The sequence below is a fragment of the Scyliorhinus torazame genome, chromosome 6, assembly GCF_047496885.1.
Source record: "Scyliorhinus torazame isolate Kashiwa2021f chromosome 6, sScyTor2.1, whole genome shotgun sequence".
NCBI classification, from domain to species: domain Eukaryota; kingdom Metazoa; phylum Chordata; class Chondrichthyes; order Carcharhiniformes; family Scyliorhinidae; genus Scyliorhinus; species Scyliorhinus torazame.
The window spans coordinates 75,696,351-75,717,147 of record NC_092712.1 but is presented as its reverse complement, the minus strand read 5'-3'; the positions used below and the strand labels follow the sequence as shown (position 1 = coordinate 75,717,147).

General features: G+C 47.4%; 1 protein-coding gene across 1 annotated transcript in view; it reads left to right on the top strand.

Moving 5' to 3' along the window:
* LOC140424846 (integrin beta-1-like) overlaps window positions 1-20,797 on the top strand; it is a 213,064-nt gene that overhangs the window by 88,147 nt on the left and 104,120 nt on the right. The window contains exons 7-8 of the mRNA XM_072508338.1: window positions 12,726-12,881; window positions 15,425-15,520. Of these exons, the coding sequence (XP_072364439.1) occupies window positions 12,726-12,881; window positions 15,425-15,520 (252 nt within the window). The remainder of the gene's footprint in view (window positions 1-12,725; window positions 12,882-15,424; window positions 15,521-20,797) is intronic.

The window sequence follows — 20,797 nt, the reverse complement described above, 5'->3', positions numbered from 1 at the left end:
CCAGTGCGGAGCTTGTTCAGAAATAGCGATCGCCGAATATTCTACGTCCGTCACCCCCGCTAGCAAATCCCTGCTCATGATGAAAAAAATCAATTCGGGAATACACCTTATGGACGTGAATAGAACGAAAACTCCCTCCCTGTCGGCCGACTAGCACTCCATGGATCAGCCCCCCCCCATTTGCTCCATAAACCCCCTCAGTTCTTTCGCCATTGCTGCATCTTACTTGAACATGACCGGTCTAGGCCGGGGTCAAGGACTGTGTTAAAATCCCCTCCCATAATCAGCCTGTGCGTGTCCAGGTCAGGTATCTTCCCCAGCAGTCTCTTTATAATATCCACATCATCCCAATTTGGGGCATATACATTGACCAAAACTACCCTCATCCCCTCGAGCTTGCCACTCACCATGACAAATCTGCCCCCCCCATCTGAGATTGTGCTGCCCCGCCTCAAATTGCACCCGTTTGTTGACCAAAATCGCGGCTCCCCTGGTTTTAGTGTCCAGCCCCGAGTGGAAGACCTGGCTAATCCAGACCTTCCTCAATCTGGCCTGGTCAGCTACTTTCAGATGAGTCTCCTGAAGCATCATCACATCCGCTTTCAGCACCCTCAGATGCGCGAACACACGCGCCCTCTTTACCGGCCCATTTAGCCCTCTAACGTCCAGGTGATCAGCCTAGTTGAGGGGTACTGTGCCCCCCCCCCCGCCGATCAGCCATCCCCTTTCTTGCGGCCGCCCCCCAGCCCCTGTATCGCGCTTCCCCTGGCCTGCCTCCTGGCAGCCCCCACCTCCGATCTCCTCCATGATCCCGCACCTAAGTCCCTCCTCGTCAGCAGAGCAACTACCCCCCTCCCACCCCTAGCAACAACACCCTGTAACCTAACCCCTGCCATAAACTAACTAAATACACCCCCCCCCCCCCCACCTGGTCTGTACAACAGCTCACCCAGCTAGCCTGGTGACTCTTGACTCCGGCGCCAACAAGTCTCCCACCTTTTGCTCCCTCTGACCCATCTCCCCGCCCATCAGCACCACTTCCCCAAACCAGCCATCCTCGAGCAATTGCTCTGAAAAGAAACAAACAAAACAAGAAACAAAGAGAACCCCAACGCTAGTGCAAATCAAATAAAACAGAATAAGTAATAGGCACTTCCAACCCCCTGATCCGAACACAAAAAGCCCCCAGCACCACATACCTTAACTTCCCTCTTTTATCCCAACAAAAACTCAAGTACAGGAGGGAAACAGAAAAACCAGGAAGAAAAAAAAGAAAAACACATAGCACCAGAAAAATGTGTAAACATTGCTCAATGTCTTATTAACTCAAGTCCAAAAAGTCCTCAGTTTGGCACCAGCCCTTCTCTCTTGGTGAAGTCCATCGCATCCTCGGGCTCCTCAAAGTAATGGTGCCGTCCCTCGTGTGTGACCCACAGGCGCGCCGGATACATCAGCGCAAACTTCACCTGCCTCTTGAACAGAATCTCTTTGACTTGCCTGTATCCCTTCTTCTGGCCACCTCCACGCTCAGGTCCTGGTAGATGCGCAAGATACTGTTATTCCAATTGCAGCTCTGCGTGCACTTGGCCCACTGTAGCTTGTCTAGGAACCTGTGAAACCGGACCACCATTGATCGGGGGGCGGGGGGGGGCACCCCGCTCACGGCTGCTTCGCCAGCGCCCTGTGCACCCTGTCCATCTCCACCAGGCGCGGGAAGACATCATCTCCCAACAGTTCTGGAACATGCCCGCCCACATACTCTGCGGCATCCTCTCCCTCAGCCCCCTCCGGGAGACCAACGATTCCTCAAATTCTGCCGACGAGACCTATTTTCCAGATCCTCCACCTTTTCCAGGAGCCATATTTGCTGGTCCTTCAGCCTCACCACCTCCGCCTCCACCACCGTTTGGTGATTCTCCTGCTCCTCCAGCGCCTTTTCCAGCTTCTGGATCGTACGATCCTGGGCATCCAGCCTATGCTAGGCGCTCGATAGACTTCTGAATCAGGTCTAAACTGTCCCACTTCAAAGCAGTAAAGCCCTCTTGGATGATCTTCAACAGATACTCTGTTGTTGGCTGGGCTGTCTGCACCGGGGTCCGGACATCGGTCATATTGTCCTCAGCAGCAGCTCCTACACTGCCCTTGTTTGCCCACTTCTTCAGCTGTTTGCGATTCTTTCTGCTTCTTAATTCCATACACCTGTGTCTGGAGTCAGTGCCTGAGTGCCTATTCCTTCCGAACTAGCACTCAAAAGTACAAAAAAGTCGGGGGAAAAGGTCCAAAAGTCCGACCGGATCGAGAGCCACCAAATGTGTGACTTACTCCTCCATAGTCGCCACCGGAAGTCCGGAAATCATCTTTCATCTGATCCACCAACCGGGCCAAGTTCAATTTATGTAGCCTGTCCCAATCCCGCGCCACTTGGATACCCAGGTACCTGAAACTGTCCCCTACCAATCTAAACGGCAGTTCCCCCAGTCGCCTCTCCTGACCCCTCACCTGGACCGCAAACATCTCGTTCTTCCCCATATTAAGCTTATACCCCGAAAACTGGCCGAATTCCCCCCAAATTTCTATGATTTCTTCCATTCCCTCAACTGGATCTGAAACATACAGAAGCAAGTCGTCCGCATACAGCGAGACTCTGTGCTCCACCCCCCCCGCCCCCCCCCCCCACCCCCCCCCTCCTCCACCCTCCCCCTCCTGGACCAGCCCCTTGAGGCCCTCAGAGCAATTGCCAGCGGCTCTATAGCCAGCGCAAACAACAGTGGGGAGAGGAGGCATCCCTGTCTCGTCCCCCGGTGCAGTCTAAAATAGTCTGAAGTCGTCCTGTTCGTCCATACATTTGCCACAGGACCTGGTAAAGCAACCTGACCCAATCAATAAAGCCCCGCCAAAATCCGAACCGCCCCAGAACCTCCCATAAATAATCCCATTCAACCCTGTCAAAAGCTTTTTCCGCATCCATCGTGACCACTACCTCCACCTCCCTACTTTCCGGGGGCATCATGAGCACGTTTAACAGCCTTCTTACATTGGCCACCAGCTGCCTGCCCTTAACGAACCCCATCTGATTCTCCACAATGACGTTCGGTACACAATCCTCAATCCTGGAGGACAACATTTTGGCCAACAGTTTGGCGTTCAACAGGGAAATCGACCTATAAGACCCACATAGCTCCGGGTTCTTGTCCCTTTTCAGGCTAATCGAAATCGTGACCTGTGACATCGTCTGGGGCAGAACCTCTCTTTCCCTTACCTCATTAAACACCTTCATCAGCACCGGTCCCAATATCCCGGAGAAAGTTTTGTAGAACTCCACTGGGTACCCGTCTGGTCCCGGGGCCTTACCCAACTGCATGGCCTTCAAGCCCTCCACTATCTCTTTCAACCCGATCGGGGCCCCCAGTCCTTCTACCAGCTCCCCTACAGAAAAGCTTCTTGACCACTGGATCCATTCTTTTAGCTCCTCTCTGAAAAGACCACAATGGATATAGGATGCTGAGTACAAAGATGTGAATGAGGGAGCTATGGGAGAAGTTGCGAAACTAATCTTTGGCACCTTAGATCACATTGTTCCTCATGCTACCTTACCCCAGGGACTCTAGCACAAACATAGCGGTGAGCAGCATTCCATTCCATAGATATCACATCTGGAGCTTTGTGGGGGAATAACAATTTGTGAATTACATATTGAACCAATGTGGCTCTGAACTCGACTCATTGACTTGGTATAACTATAAACATTTGTTTGTTGTGCAATCTGTTTGGCCACTGATGAACGGCATTAATTGTTAACCCATGACTCCCGTTTGTTGATGGGATGGTAGAATTCATTCAACTGTGCACCCTTCACTGTAGCATTCACTCTCCAAGGCTGCATTACTGTCTTCCTTTATATAACTTTTCCAAATTTGACGTGAGGCTATTGAGTTAATTTCAAAGTGCTAAATTAGAAGTCTAGCTTGCTGTTACTTTCTGGGCAATGGCTCTGAGTCCTGTGTAGTTGACTTGGACCCTGTCCACTGTAGTGGCACCAACAAGTGAGTTTGTGTTCCAATAAGGGGGCCCAGAGCCCATCTGAGTGGTTCTCCCACACTTCTTAAAACCGCTTCCAGACAGAACCAATCTTACTTTCAATTTTGGAAGACAAGTTGGTGGCCCTTCACCTCTATTAAAGGATGGAGTTTGACCTTCCCTCTCTCACTGACCGCATGCTTCAATTTATCTGGAGCCTCACAATGCGCAGGTAGAGATGCTGCCTTTTATTCCCCAACCTACCCCACTAACACTGGATCCTGTCATTGTGAACATTGACACACTCCCAACAGAGACCATTGTAGCCATGTAAAATGGCTGCGTTCCGATTAATCTGGCCAAAACCCAGTTTGAAATGGCTAACCCGAAAGACTGCTGGGAAAAGCAGCTAAGAAGACACAAGCAGGCAGCTGCAGACAGTATTGCATATTCGGCTCTGGGGAAGTTAGCCCAGATCGATACTCAGGGCTATCAACAGCCCATCAACCCAGGTATTTGAGTTACATTCAGGACTGTTTGCAGCCCATCTATCCAGGCATCCACAGTTAAATCGGCTATCCCCGGGAACAATTGCAACATATTAGCAATTGAATATCGGGCCAGACCTGTCGGCGCCTGCAGTGGCCGAAACAAAGACAGGTGAGCGACCACCCCCCGATCGAGGAATCGCCTCACCATTGGACACATCGACCCCAGGGATTGGGGACAAATCCAATCACTTGGGACTCAGGGTCAAGGGCAGCCCCGGGAGGCGGGAAGCCCCTGGGCCCTATAAAAGTGAGGGGCCAAGTTCAGATCTCTCTCTCTCTCCTCTTCGCCTGCTCGAGACCTTCGCAAGAACAGCAACCGGCAACAGTAAGTTTGAATCCAGCGATCGCTATCCGGTAGAGACACCTAGCCACCGAACTGTAGCAGCCTTTTGAATCCCGCGGGCCAGATCTGATTGGCCAAGCCATTCGTTTCCCTGACCTGGTGGGCTCTTCCTAAGTTAAGTATTGGCCAGTAGTGATAGGTTTATTATATAGAAAGTAGTATTAGGGTATTAATATTGCTTGTTTAATATAATAAATGACCGTTGTTTTAATCCTTACTAAGCGGTGTGCTGTATTATTAATCATAACCTGAACTTGAACCACGTGGCGGTATCATAAAGATACCTGGCGACTCGTGAGCAAAGGTGACGTAATCAGAGCCAATAGACTAAGGCTAAAAAGAGCAACACCATCACCTGTGAGGCGCCCATGCCTCACATGGACTTGTACCCATCCCATTTGGAAGCTGTGTGTGCCATCCCTTACTGGGATCCCCCCTCATGGGAGCTTCACATACCCCCCTCATCTTTATTATGTGTTCTCCATCTACAGGTTGCAGATGCCCCTGTGACCATCACCATACCATCTGCAGCCCAAAACGGAGTCCGCCATGCCCAGGAATGTCGACTACAGGGCAGTGCTGCACACCAAGCTGTGCAATGTTTCTTTGGAGCACACAACCTTTGCCCCTCACTGTTGGGATACCTCATGCTTCCAGTGATTGCTGCTGCTGCATGCCCGCTCCTCTTCTGCACTATCTCCTTTCTGTGGCTTCAGACTGAGGTCCACATAGCAGCTGGACTTGCTTATCATCTGTGAATCCTTTCCATTTCACAACAGGAATGTCTGTTCTTTCTGACTCCTGTCTGCCAGCCCCAGAATTTAAATAGGAGCCTGGATGTAGTTCCCGATTACAAAGAGGACTGTGAACAACAGGTACTGCAGCCCCAACCTGTTTAGTATTAGTATGAATCATCCCTAATGTGCCACACTAACGGGCATCCACCCCATAACCTGCAGTCTCCGTGCTTCCTCTTCCAATAATGCACCCCAGAGACCCCCTTATTTGCCTGTCTGTCCCGCAACCTTGTCGGGGTCCAGCTTCCCTCCCCCACCAGTCTTCCTTCTGCCTTACATTGCTCGTCTACTTCATCCCCCTCCTTGCTCTTCTGCCTGCCATCGTGAGCCCTAGCCCTTTCCCCACCCCCTCCTTGTCCAGCCTTCCTTCCACATTTACCCCTACTGTTTTCTATTCCCCCACCTCCCTCCTTACACAGCTTTCCTTCCACATTGCCTCCCTTGTCTTCATCTGACCCTCCAACTCCTCCCTCCTCGCCTCGCAACGCATCGTGGTTGAACTTCGGACTTTTGTTGTGGTGGATGTCTGAGTTCCACAGCACAGTGCTGTCCAGGTAGACACTGGTGTGTGGAGCCATGGGCAAGCAGATCCCTGCATCCCCCAACCCCAGGCAGAGTACTGACCTGAGTGGGTGACGCAGGAGGGTCAATGGGTCCAGCAGCACTGCGCTGTCCATGAAGACCAGCTGGGCATGCAGATGGATGGCAGAGACTGCTCTGTCTGGCAGCGCATCAGGAGCAGCGCAACAGTATTGCAGGCAGACTTTGCATGTTGCACTCACCTCAAAGTCTCTGTCTTGGGCACACCACCCTTTACCAATTTAGTATGACATCGACGTAATTTCCCGCTGGCATAACACAAGATTGACAGGCCTGATGGAATTCTTGCGGGCATCTGTTTTAATGAGCATTCAAATGAATGCAAATTGAATCCCTGCCACTTTCCAAGAACGACACACCATTAACCCGCCATTGGGAGAATTCCAACGTGATTTTACACAAGTGGTTTTCTTACTTTTGAGTTCTCGCCAAGTTCTGTCTGTGTGGAGTTTGCACGTTCTCCCCGTGTCTGCGTGGGTTTCCTCCAGGTGCTCCGGTTTCCTCCCACAGTCCAAAGACGTGCAGTATTGGCCATTATAAATTGCCCTTAGTGACCAAAAAAAGGTTAGTTGGGGCTATTGCGTTACGGGGATAGGGTGGAAGTGAGGGCTTAAGTGGGTCGGTGCAGACTCGATGGGCCGAATGGCCTCCTTCTGCACTGTATATTCTATGTTCTATATTCTCTGCACTCGCTCGCCACCAAACCTGCCATGGGCAGGTTGGGAGAATTCCGCCCTCTATCTTTGCAAAGTACAACCTCGTAACAATGGCAATCAGATATATAAGCAAAATAATGCAAACACTGGCTACCTTACACCAAATCCCAATCCCTGTGCTCGCTGACCTACATTGGCCCCAGGCCCAGCGAAGCCTTATTTTCAAATTCTCATCCTTGCTTACAAATGACCTCGCCCCTTCCTATCTTTGTAATCTCGTGAGCCTCACAACCCTCTGAAATATCTGTGCTCCTCGACCTCTGACCCCTTGTGCATCCTCCACTTGACCTTCAGCCATCTGAAGGCTGAGTTATTGGAATTACCCCCTAAGCCTAGCCAACTGTCCACCTTTTCCTCTCTCCTTTAAGATGTCCTTGCACCTATTCTACTGCTGCCCTAATATCGCCTTCTGTGGCCTGGTGTCAGATGTTGATCATCTCCTATAAGCACCATTGAAATGTTTTACTATGTCAAGGGCAATCTAAATATAAATTGTTGTTGTTGTTGTTGATCGACCACCATAAACCAGTTTATTCCTGTCAATAGGATGTTGCTGTGTGCAAACTGCTCACTGCCTTTGTTGCTAAACAATAGCAACTGCACTTCAAAACATAGCATTTTGTGTAAAGTGTTTCTGACAGACATGGGAACAGCAAGTCTTTTCATATCCTTTGGAAGCTTTTGATGTCATATTTGTCTTGCTGGCAAAAGCTATACTTTGTCTTGAGTAAATTAATTTGGGCTAATGGGTTCCTGTACATCTGCCTCAGGACTTCCAAGTAGACACATTTCCTTTTGTTTCTTTGAGCGGGAACTGTAAGTTGACTTTGCAGCTGGAGCACAAGGGGGATTTGAACTCTCATGGGCCTGACAAAAGCAATCCAACTTTTGCTTTAGCTGGGCCACTTCTTCACTGCCTGTGGAACTGGTTGAAGTCTGCACTGCACCAACTTCAACCAGCTCATGACTAAAGGATGAGGTTCCCACTGTTATGCTTAGCATCCACACTCTGCTGTACAGAGCTCAGGGCATCTTGCCAGAATACCTGATCAGCACTTGCCAAAAAAAGCTCTTCCATGGTGAGATGATTGAAGGGAACATTCATATCGAAGTCAGAAAAAGTATTTCCAGGACACTCTGAAAGTCTCTCTGAAGGGTTTCCCTGAGACATGGAGCGATCTTGCACAAGATTCTCCCTTATGGTGCTGTTTCATTAGCTATTGCACCACCTCCTAGTAACAGAACACTGTTTCAGTGACCAGCAAGAAAGTGTTCCAAGTGCAACAGGGCCGGAATTCTCCAGCCGTTGGGATTCCCTTTTCCCGCTGGCAGCTCACCCCACCCCTGGTACCGTGGAATGGCTTCAATAGGAAATCCCATTGACAAGCAGCGGGAAGAGTGAATCCCGCTGCCAGCGAACGGCGAGACGCTGAGAAACAGGCAGCTGGGGAAACGGAGACTCCAGCCCCTGATCTCCCTATGCTTACATTTAGCGATCTTCCAACATAACTGAAACTTAACTCAATGAATTCTAGTTGATGTTGTGGCCCTCTTCAAATATGGATGACAAACACACACACCAGAAATAGTAATAGGTGTCCTATTTAGATCAAAGAGCCTCCATTTCTGAATCAGATGGGTATTTTGGATATCTTGATGTAGGCCCCAAGTAAAATGTTGCTGGTCACATTGCTGATGTGAACAGGACTGTAAGATAGATAGGTTCTTGATTACTAAGGGGATTGTGGGTTATGGGGAGAAGTCAGGAGGATGAGGATCAGAAACTAATAATCTTTATTGGTGTCACAAGTAGGCCTGCATTAACACTGCAATGAAGTTACTGTGAAAATCCCCTAATCACCATACTCGGCGCCTGTTCGGGTACACAGAGGGATAATTCAGAATGTCCAATTTACCTAACCTGCACATCTTTCGGGACTTGTGGGAGGAAATCGGAGCGCCCAGAGGAAACCCACACAGACACTGGGAGAATGTGCAGACTCTGCACAGACAGTGACCCAAGTCAGGAATCAAACCTGGGTCCCTGGCGCTGTGAAGCAACAGTGCTAACCACTGTGCTACCATGCCGCCCGTATCAGCCATGATTGAATGCCGGAGCAGATTTGATGGGCCAAATGGCATAATTCTGCTCCTATGTCTTATGGTCTTATCAATGATCCCATTTTGAGGCCGTTAACACCAGAAGAAAGATGTCAAAAATCAACATTCATATTTTGTGTAGTGTCCTGAAAGCTTTTGACCTGGTGTCATTGGGTCAGATTATTGGGGATATCAAACTGGGAAATGGCATTTTGTATGCCCTTCGGTAGCAAAGGCTTTTTGACATCCAGCTGGAGAGTCAGTGGGCAACGCTTTATTGAATCTGTTCTAATAGTTTAGGCGCCCTATCACTTGGTTTAGCTTGAGTTGAAGAAACTCATGTGCTTGAGGCAGTGTTGAAGGTGTTCAGTGGTAGGTGTCCCCAGGAATATTCCCAAGCTCAGTAAACTGCTGAATGTATGTTTTCCCATAATCCTTGGCCCCAACTGCAGTTCTGTAACAGTGGTGAGGGGGAGGGGGAGGCAAGGTCCACATGTGACCTCCTGATCCAACATCTGTCCTGTGGCTTGAATCAGCTGTGCACTGTGGTTGCAACAATTCTCATTGGGTTTTGATTAACTGCCTTGCCTCAGCAGCTGTCAAACCTTTGGCAGTTTGCGCGACCGTGAATTCTGTAGGATTTACGTTTTAAAGAACTCCCTTTTCTTCATTCTTGTCTCCGCATCGTGATCAAGGTGACGCAGCGCAGACGGATCTTTAACTTGCGTGGAAGGACCATAAAAGGTGCCACTTAATTGCAGAACCTGGTTTCAAGACATGCCGGATCTTGGCTTGGTGACAGTGGTTCATCTGTTTGAGACAAGTTTTAATGAAACTGTCTGCTGCCTGTTTTTGTTCGCTTTGTCACTCTTCAGGATGTTGCAGTATTGCAGGTCAAAAAGAGAGAAATCTTTTCAAATAAGAGCAGGATGAATAAAGGGCCAGTCAGCTGTTTGAGATTGCACATTTTGTGTCCCGAGCAATGTTCCCTCAAATCCATCCATGTGTGGAGTGAATTTTGTGATATGCACCAATATCAAGATAATGTGCGGAAGGACGTCACCAATAAAAACAAAAAGTTAAATCTATGCCTAATATATGTACGTTTAAAAAGCTACCCAAAAGATGGAGGAAGAAGGAATGCCAGTGCCCCCCCCCCCCATTGACATACCATCCAGATTTACTGCATTCAAATTTAAATTTACCACGGTGGCATTTGAACACACAGCCTCCAGGCTTTAAGTTCAGTACCATGATCATTACACCATCATACATGAGAGGGGCATTTGTTTTTATATTGTAGCTTCCAATTTAGTCCTTTGACAGACTTTGACTTGCGCGAGACAAGCAAAGGATCTATTGCTTCAATTCGACGAGTTCAAAATGGAAAGAGTTAAGGAGGTGTGCCTTTTGGATTGATAGAAACTGTGGGCAAATGCAACTTCTATTTTTTTCAACTTTCTGAGAGTTTTCTTCCCTCGAAACTGCTGCAAAATCAGGAAAATAGCTCAGTCATTTCCTCACAACTATAATAAGGAAAATGACATTGTGCGGGATTTTCCTCCCCATAGTAAAGTGTCTCCATGAATTTGTAGAGGTTGGCATTTGTGAACTGGAGGGATACGGCCAGGGAGGCACAGGCCTTGCATTTCACTGAGAGCCTCTCTGTCGTTGCAGAAATGGCGGAAGAAGCCGAAACCAGGTCTCGTCCCGGAACGCGGCACCTACCATTTTTGCAGGGGTGCGTCGGGGCTTGTGCATGCATGTTTTGCAGAGGCAGCTGCCCATATATTTTTTTTGCTCATCAGGTCAGATTAGAGCTGGTAGCAGCAAATATAAACTTTGCAGAGTCCTTTGGAGATTTGGGGTACATTTTTGGAGAGGTGAGGTACCCCTTTGGATATAGACTTGGACCAACCTTGGGGGAGTTAAGCTACCCTTTGGGAGAGGCAAACAGCCCTCCGCCGCCTCAGAACATGCTGTGGAGGGGGAGGAAAATCCCGCACAGTGTTACTTCTATTTGAGAGTGTTCAAAGTGGACATGAATGTGTGTAAAGAGGGCATAAATGCATTGGAACTGTCAAGAGCGATCAAAAGCAACTGTCAAAAGTGTGAAAATAAACTATCGAAAGCAACTGTCAAGTTGTCTTGGACGGTTGTGGAGTGAAGTGGAGAGTTGAGAATTGTGACAAGTTCAGAGAGCTGATGACTAGAATTGAAGCGATGAGTAGAAGTGAGACCTGTGTGTGGCTGTAATAATAAAGTGAGCTGCACTCGATGGACTGTTCTTTGACTGCACAGGTGCACAGGTTAAAGGAAGCTCTGGTCCTGAGGGGATGTAGGTGGCCAGAAAGACTGCCAGTATGACAGTTGGGAGATTACACCTCAAATTCTACTCAAATCTCAGGCTTGAGTATTCAATGGCAATAGTTTGTGTTGCTAAACCTGTCTGCATGGGACATTTATAAATATGATGGATGGGATTTTCTTGTTGTTCACGTTGGTGGGATTTTACAGTCCTGCCAACGGCGTACCCTGTGGCGGGGAGGGTTGCATTCAACGGGAAACCCCGTTGACAATGGCAGGACCAGAAGATGCTGCCACTGGCGAGCCGCCCTCCGCCACTGTAGAACATGCCTTGGAGGGGGTGGAATATCTCGCCCTACGTTACCTATAATATTTCCACTAACTCTCTATTGGTAGACAGAATCACAGATTTGTTACAGAGCGGAAGGTCATTCGGCCCATCGTATCTCTTCAAATGAGCAATTCACTTTGTGCCATTCACCCACCTTCTCTTCATAGCCCTGCACATTTTTCCTTTTAGACAACAGTCTAATTCCCTTTTGAATGCCTCGATTGAGCCTGTCTCCACCACACTCTCAGGCAGTGCATTTCAGGTGTTAATTACTCACTGTGTGAAAAAGCATTACCTCATGTCGGTTTTTCATTTTTTAACAATCACTGTAAATCTGTTCCCCCTCATTCTCAGTTCTTTCATGCATGGGAACAGTTTCTCTCTATCCAGACCCCTCCAGACTCCTCATGATTTCAATCTCTGAGAAAAAGCGACCCAATGCCTCCAATCTCACTTCATTACTGAAGTTCCTCATCCCTAGAACCATTCTCCTAAACCTCTTCTGCTCCCTCCAATGCCTACTCATCCTTCCTAACATGATGCACCCAGAAGTGTACGCAATACTCCAGCTGAAGTCCAACTAGTGTCTTATGCAAATTCAACATAACCCTCTTGTTCTTGTACCCGTTCCTCTATCAATAAAGCCCATGACACTGTATGCTTTATTAGCCGCTTTCAGCCTGTCCTGACACCTTTAATGACTAATGCACCCAGGTCCCCCTACTTTATCCATTACTTCAGGTGCCTCTCCATGTTTTTCCTGGTAAAATGTATCACCTCACATTTCGCTGCATTTTCCTTCATATTCTTGAATGCTTTTCTCTAAAATGCAGTACAGATCCCTAACAATCACTGTTCAAGTTTTTCTCTACATTATTTTCCTTTTCTTCATCGCTCCAAGTAAAACTGTGCCTCAAAATAAGTATCCACCTTTAGTTTATTTAAACCTGCTTTATTTTATAGGATACAATCGGCTGGCGAAATGCTATTCGACTACTGGTCTACTACAGTAACACAGGACTTCACTTCTCTAGAGATGGCAAACTCAGCAGTATGCGGCCAAATGATGGGAAATGCCACATCGATAGCCAAGGTGTCTATACAATGAATCATCATCAAGTAAGCTTGCTTTTGAACTTATCAACTGCAACATAAAAATATTGGAGAGACGATACTTCCTTTTTAAGGGAAAAAACTTGTCTGCTCTTCTTAAATCTATGTGTAAAACTTTAATTTTAGGTTATACAGTGTTCAAAACATTTTCCATTGTCTTCTTCAAACTTAGATTGAACGTAGTTAGGATTGATGTGATTCAAGTATCATGGAATCATTGAATCCTTACATTCGGCCCATCAAGTCTACACCGACCCTCGAAAGAGCACCCTAACCAAGCCCACTCCCCCGCCCTATCCTTGTAACCCCATAACCTCTCCTGACCTAAGGGACAATTTAGAATGGCCAATCCATCTAGCCTGCATATTTATGGACTGTGGAGGAAATCGGAGCACCCAGAGGAAACCCACGCAGACACAGGGAGAACGTACAGACTCCACACAGACAGTCAAGGTTGGAATTGAATTTGGGTCCCTGGTGTGTGAGAGGCAGCAGTACTAACCACTGTGCCACCCCTTGTACTGTTACTTATATTAGCCATTAATGTGCAGCACATCAAATGAATTTATCACTGATTTAGTAGTACTGAGTTATTGCTTGTACTTGTGATACAAAGCACAGGCAACAATTATTGCCTATCAGTAGTTGCTGGGAGCAGGGGGAATCTGGACTACATCCTTCAACCACTCAAAGTCCTTGTGGTGCTTCTGCAGCACTGTAAGGCAAAGAACACTGGATTTACCCGGAAGCATTGATGAAATGGGTCATATATGCCAAAATCAGAATGGTCGGTGACTTGGATGTGATTTCCAATCCATTTCTAGTATTTCAGTTTTTGTTTCGGGTCACCCACATGCATTTAAGCCCATGAACTGTAAGAAGCTGGTAATGAATTGATGTCTATAGAATGTTGTCATTGGCTATCCCTTGATTGGAGGATGATGCCTCTTCTGGGTTGCGGGTTTCTGCTGTGGGTTTCCATGTAATTGAACAGGCTGATTCCTGACCTGTGGATATTTCGGCATGGGACATAGGAGGTAGTGGGATCCGGAGTACAGGATTTTCCTCTTTTTATTTCCTTCTCTGCCACTGCTCTGCTTCAACATTAAGACCTTGTGACTGGAAGCGTTTGTGACCTGATAGACGTGTTATCACCATTTTGAAAAATTCCTAGTAATCTCCTCTCAGACACTAATATCACAGCTGCTGCACTCCAAGGAGAGCTTCAGTGTCTTTGAAGCATTTTCTTTGTCCTCTCCTGAGACATGGCAATTTGAGAATTAGGAAACAGGACCTGGAAGGGTAGTTGCTTTTCAGCCATCTGGACATCATGTCCAGTCCAGCAAAGGTGATTTTGCTGGAGTTTTGTTTGAATGCTTGTCGAGCTGGCTTCAAGAAGGCAACTAGCATTTGTTTGATGGTCCTCCCACTGAATCTGGAGGATGTTGCAGAGGAATTGCTGATGGAATTTCTCTCTCCCTCTAATGTGTCGCTACTGACTCACAGCCTAAGTCTCATTGCAGCATAGGAGCACTGTGAAGACAACTGCTCCATACTTCAGGCACATGCCCTTTAATCAAATGCCAAATGATCAAATGACATGGTTAAGTGCCATGCAATCAAACATGATGTGATAAAACATCACAATGGACTGTAACATCTGAGCTCCAGAGTGTCGTTTGGGGTACCCCAAAGATGCGCTGGGGAATCTCCTTCAGAAGCTCCCAGGTAAGGTATTGCCCTGGACAATTGCCTTGCACTAGGAACCATCTGAAAGTGTGATTTAATTGCAAACTTCAAATGGGTCTGACTGGGTTGCGCCAATCGATACCCAGAAAAAGTGAAAAGAATTAAAACTGCTTCTAACTCGAATTAGAATTCCTAGCGTAGAAGGGACCATTCAGCCCATCGAGTCTGCACCGATCATCTGAAAGAGCACCCAACTTGGCCTACTCCCCTGCCCTATCCCTATAAACCCATAACCTACACACCTTTGAATACTAAGGGCAATTTAGCATGGCCAATCCACCTAACCTGCACTTCTTTGGACTGTGGGAGGAAACCGGAGCACCCGGAGGAAACCCACGCAGACACGGAGGAATAAGTGCAAACTGCACACAGTGACCCAAGGCCAGAATTGAACCCGGTCTCTGGTGCTGTGAGGTAGCAGTGCTAACCACTTTGCCACCATGCCAGGTAACATCTGGGTAATTATTGCAGAGACCCATACTGATCCCACCGCTCCCCCCGCCCCCCCCCCCCCCCCCCCCCCCCCCAACCACCAACCTGACTCCCACATCCCACATAAATATGTCCAACCAAATTCAGCAACTCTGCCTGTGATGAACTGTAGCTGCGTTATCTCAATGTTAAGTCAGCAAGATTGTGATCTTGTGGAACAGATTATTGAAAAAAAGCCAATTCTAAAAATCAAAATGTTGTATAGGTTGGGAATTGGTCTGATGTGGTTATGTTGCAAAATGTTGACGATAATAGTGGATTTTGGATTTTTCTGTCATGCACATTCTGAAATGTTTCTTTATTTACAGAATCATCCATCCATTTCTCATTTGGCACGAAAACTTGAGAAGAATCAAATCCAGCTTTTATTTGCCGTTAAAGAAGAGCTCAAAGACATTTACCAGGTAAGACACCCTTTGCAGATTGCCTGCCAGTTGTTGATGGACCTGATACTGACGGGTCTGGAAAATCCAATGGCGACGCAATCTGTTCTATCGCTACCTTTCTGCACACACGACCATGTCTTCCAGTGAAGACTGGATCTATCTGCCCAGGGGTAGCTGATTGCATCTAAATTACATGCATCCTCTGAATGTGGGACACAGAGCTACTGATTAGGCCTAAATATCCAAAATTCAAAGCCTGATGGAGGGGAGCAAAAAAAAATGTTTCTGTTAGTCGGAAGCTGTGCTTTCCGCAGAAGAAATTATGAATGAGTTGAAAGGAATTTGGCTCATTTGACTGACTAATGTTGCAACAGACATCCGCAGCAAAACTCCAGCAATGTTTTAGTAGCTCTCCATAATAGAAACCAGTGACCCTGCTCCATTATGTAAATAATCATAAAGCTGAATGTGTTGCTCTGAATGGAATGGTGGATGAGTGGTGGGGTATGAGGGAGAGATGCATATCTTGTCATGCGTAGAGATCTGCTCCTGCTTCATGTGATGATATGCATAAAGCAATTCTGTATATAATGTTGTATATGACCTCTGACCAGCAGCTGGCAGTGTGGCAGTGTAAGTCTACCTTGCGGATCTGTGGCTCGAGGCAGTTGGGAGTAAGTCGTGCTGGTGGATAGATGTATTTTGCAATAGCTCTATAATGGTTAGTTAGTGTTAACAGTTTGTCATTTATTTATTCCAGTTACCTTTACCACGCAGTTGTTTCATAATAAATTATTTAAACTAGATGTTCTGTAGTGCATCATTCATATCGGCCAGTCTACAGAACATGACACTTCACAGTTGCAAAACTCTAAGCTTGGTATTTACAAAAATATTATAGATGAAGACAGAAACTATCTCCAGGCCATTGCAGGAGTGTTTATCCTGAGTACCAACATAGAACTGAACGCTGCAAGAATCTGATGAAATATGTTAGAAGTCTACTATATCGCAAGCCTTTCAGTAGAAATAGAGCTTTTAGAATCAAAGTTGCTATTGTCAGCAGATTGAGAGATTGTCCTTGTCCACCTGTGTCAGAAGACATTTAGGCTACTTATGATTTTCTTATGTTATGGAATCGTAGAAAAGGAACCATTTGACTTACAGTTTCTGTCTATTTTGGAATGTGCAGAAATGGCGAGGAGGTTGCTTGGCTTGGGTTAAAATTGAGATCTTCTCTCATAATCACACAAAGAGCAGCCTCCAGGTCCTATAAGATAATGAGTGATTTAATTCATATCAGAGCAGACATAAAGTATAGGGGGCAGGATTCTCCCAGCCCGGGGCCGGGCCGGAGAAACCCCGTGACCGGTGCGAATCACGCCACGCCGCCCTGACGCCAGCACGCGATTCTCCGCAGAGTGGAGAATCGGCGCCAATTCCCGTACCAGCCTCCCCGAACAGGTGCCGGAATGTGGCGACTAGGGCCTTTTCACAGTAACTTCATTTGAAGCTTACTTGTGACAATAAGCGATTTTAATTTTGATGGCGCCGGTGTGGTTGGCACGGCACCGGCCGGGGGCCGCTCTACGCAGCCTGCCCGCCAATTCTCGGCCATCGTACAAACGCTGAGTCCCACTGGCGCCATCCACACCTGCTCTCAGCCGGCGGGTCCTCGACGTGGAAGGGCCAGGGGCTGGCCTATGGGTGGGAGGGGTGTCCAACCCCGGGGGGGGGGGGGGGGGGGGCTCCGATGTGGCCTGGCCCGCGATCTGGGCCCACCAATCGGTGAGGCGACCTCTCTGATGCGGGGCTCGTTTCTTCCGCGTCGGCCCCTGTAGTCCTGCACTATGTTGCGTCGGGGCCGGCACGTTGAAGGAAGCCACTGCGCATGTGTGCGTTGGCGCCGGTGCCACGGCGCAAGCGCGGATCCCGCAGCGCCCAGTTCACGCTGGGATCAGCAGCTGGAGCGGCGTGAACCACTCCAGAGCCGTGCTGGCCCCCTGTCGGTGCCAGAATTGCTGATCCTGAGGCCGTGTTTTTCATAGAATTTACAGTGCAGAAGGAGGCCATTTGGCCCATCGAGTCTGCACCGGCTCTTGGAAAGAGCACCCTACCCAAGCCCACACTTCCACACTATCCCCATAACCCAATAACCCCATCCACTAAGGGCGATTTTGGACACTAAGGGGAATTTAGCACACGGCCAATCCACCTAACCTGCACATCTTTGGACTGTGGGAGGAATCCCGAGCACCTGGAGGAAACCCACGCACATACGGGGAGAACATGCAGACTCTGCACAGACAGTGACCCAAGCCGGGAATCGAACCTGGGACCCTGGAGCTGTGAAGCAATTGTGCTGACCACAATGCTACCGCGCTACCGTGACGGCGTTTCCGACGGTGTCAACACTTAGCCTCAGGATCACAGAATTCCGCCCAGAGTGTTCAAATGATTTTGGAGAAAGACTGGGCCACTCGTCTGCTACCGAAAGGATTATCTTGAATCCTCGTAGATGTTAGCAGGTTGTGTATATACATTAAATTATCTATGTTATGAGTAAAACCTTTGTATTTTAACATCGTTACTTGTACTGTTGCTTATTTTATAACTGAAATAAACATTTATACTTTGGACAAAGCTCCCTATCAGCTTTAAGTACTGTGTGTGTATGAAACAGTACGTGCAATGCTTAGGGAAGGAGGGCAGGACTGCTAAGCCCAATTTCATTAGAGAATAAACTATTAATTATAAGTTTAGGTGTACAGAATGTGCAAGTGTGAACTGAAAAAGGAAATTAGGAGAGCAACAAGGGGACAAGAAAGGATACTGGCAGGTAAAATAAAGGAATATCATGAGTTGTTTTACAAGTCCATTCAGGGTAAAAGGAAAACTAGGGAAAGAGTAGGGCCCATTCAGGACCACAGTGGTAATTTGTGTGTGGAGCCGGAGGTAGGGTTCTAAGGGAATATTTTGTGTTGTTGTTCACTAGTGAGAGGGACGATATGGGTTAAGAAGTCAGGGAGAAGGACTGTGATAACATTTTAAAAATTAACATAGAGAGGAAGCTCTGAGTGGCATGGCAGGCTTAAAAGTCAATAAATCTCCAGGGCCAGATGGAACGTATCCCAGGCTGTTGAGTGAGGGGCGTAGAGGGGCTTTCAATAATTTTCAATTCCTCTCTGGTCACAGGAGAGGTTCCGGAAGCCTGGAGGATAGCCAATGTGGTACCATTATTCAAGAAGGGAGGGAGGGATAAACCAGGAAACTACAGACCAGTCAGTCTAACCTCAGTGGTGGGGAAACTATTGGAAGCAATTCTGAGAGTCAGAATTAATCTGCATTTGGAGAGGTAGGGATTAATCAAGAATAGTAAGCGTGGTTTTACCAATCATGTCTGACCAACTTGATTGAAATTTTTGAAGAGGTGATCAGGTGTGTGGATGAGGACAATGCATTTGACGTAGTCTACTTGGATTCAGCAAGGCTTTTGATAAGGCCCCACATGGGAGCCTGATAGCGAAGGGAAGAGCCCATGGGATACAAGAAAATTTGGCAAATTAGATCTAGAATTGGCTGGATGACAAGAAGCAGAGGGTGATTGTTGGGGGGTGTTTTTCTGACTGGAAGTCAGTGTCCAGTGGGGTCCCACAGGGGTCCTTGCTGCTTGTGGTTTGTATAAATTATTTAAATGTGAATGTGGGAGAGTTGATCAGTAAGTTCGCGGATGATACATAAATTAGTGGGTTGATAGATAGTGAGGAGGATAGCCTCAGATTACAGGAGGATATAGACGGGTTGGTCAGGTGGACTGATCAGTGGCAAATTGAATTCAATCCAGATAAGTGTGAGGTGATGCACTTGGGCAGGACAAACAAGGCTAGAAAATACATGATAAACGGCAGGACCCTGGGAAGCACCGAGGATCAGAGGGATGCATGTACACCGGTCCCAGGTAGCAGATCAGATGGATACAATGGTTAAGAAGGCCTTTATTAGCTGAGGCATAGAGTTGAAGAGCAGGGAGGTTATGCTGAAATTGCATAAAACTTTGGTTAGATCACAGCTAGAATATTGTGCAGTTCTGGAATCCACATTATGGGAGGGATGAGATAGCATTGGAAAGGATGCAGACAAGATTTACCAGGATGTTGCCTGGGCTGGAGAGTTTTAGTTATGAAGAGGGATCAGACAGACTAGTTGCTTTCCTTGGAGCAGAGGAGACTGAGGGGGGACATGATTGAGATGTACAAAATTATAAGGGACATAGATAGAGTAGACAGGAAGAAACGTTTCTCCTTGGTGGAGGGGTCAATGACCAGGGGGCATAGATTTAAGGTAAGGGGCAGGATGTATAGAGGGGAGGGGATGTGAGGAAATCCTTTTTACCCAGAGGGAGATGGGAGTCTGGAATTCACTGCTTGAGAGGGTGGTGGAGGCAGAGATCCTTCTAATGCTTAAGAAGTATTTAGATATGCACTTGACATGCCAGGTCCTACAAGACGATGGGCCAAGTGCTGGAAAATGGGATTAGAATGCTTCGGTGGTTGTTTGTGACCAGCACAGACGCAAATGGGGCCTTTTCTGTACAGTAGACCGAGAATAGAATGGCATAGAATCTCTACAGTGCAGAAGGAGGCCATTCGGCCCATCGAGTCTGCACTGGCCTCCTCAAAGAGCACCCTACCTAGGTTCACACCCCTGCCCTATCCCCGTAATCACACCTAACATTTTGGACACTAAGGGCAATTTAGCATGGCCAATCCACCTAACCTGGACATCTTTGGACTGTAAGAGGAAACCGGAGCACCCGGAGGAAACCTATGCAGACACTGGGAGAACGTGCAAACTCAACACAGAGAGTCCCCCGAGGCTGGAGTTGAATCCGGGACCCTGGTGCTGTGATGCAGCAGTGCTAACCACTGTGCCACTGTCACCCTAATTCTATTACTCTAACTCTGAACTGTATGTATTATATATTTCTAAATTAATTCACAATCTCATGCAAAACAAACAATGCCAGCTTCTATGAATTTAAGCCAGCAATTAAATTGATTTCCCCTACTGTCATTGCAGACTAAATAAGGTTTATTGAAAGGTCCTTTGTGGATTGCTGCCTATTTGTACAATACGTTTAATCTGGTAACAATTTAGGAAAGAACAATAATCCATGTCATTGGATCCATCTCAAGTTTTTAACGGTGCTGCTTTCTTTCGACTGAAGCCAATTAGACATTTTAAGCAGAAAATAAACTACAGTTCTTGGAGAGTGCAGGATCAGAGATCAATTCT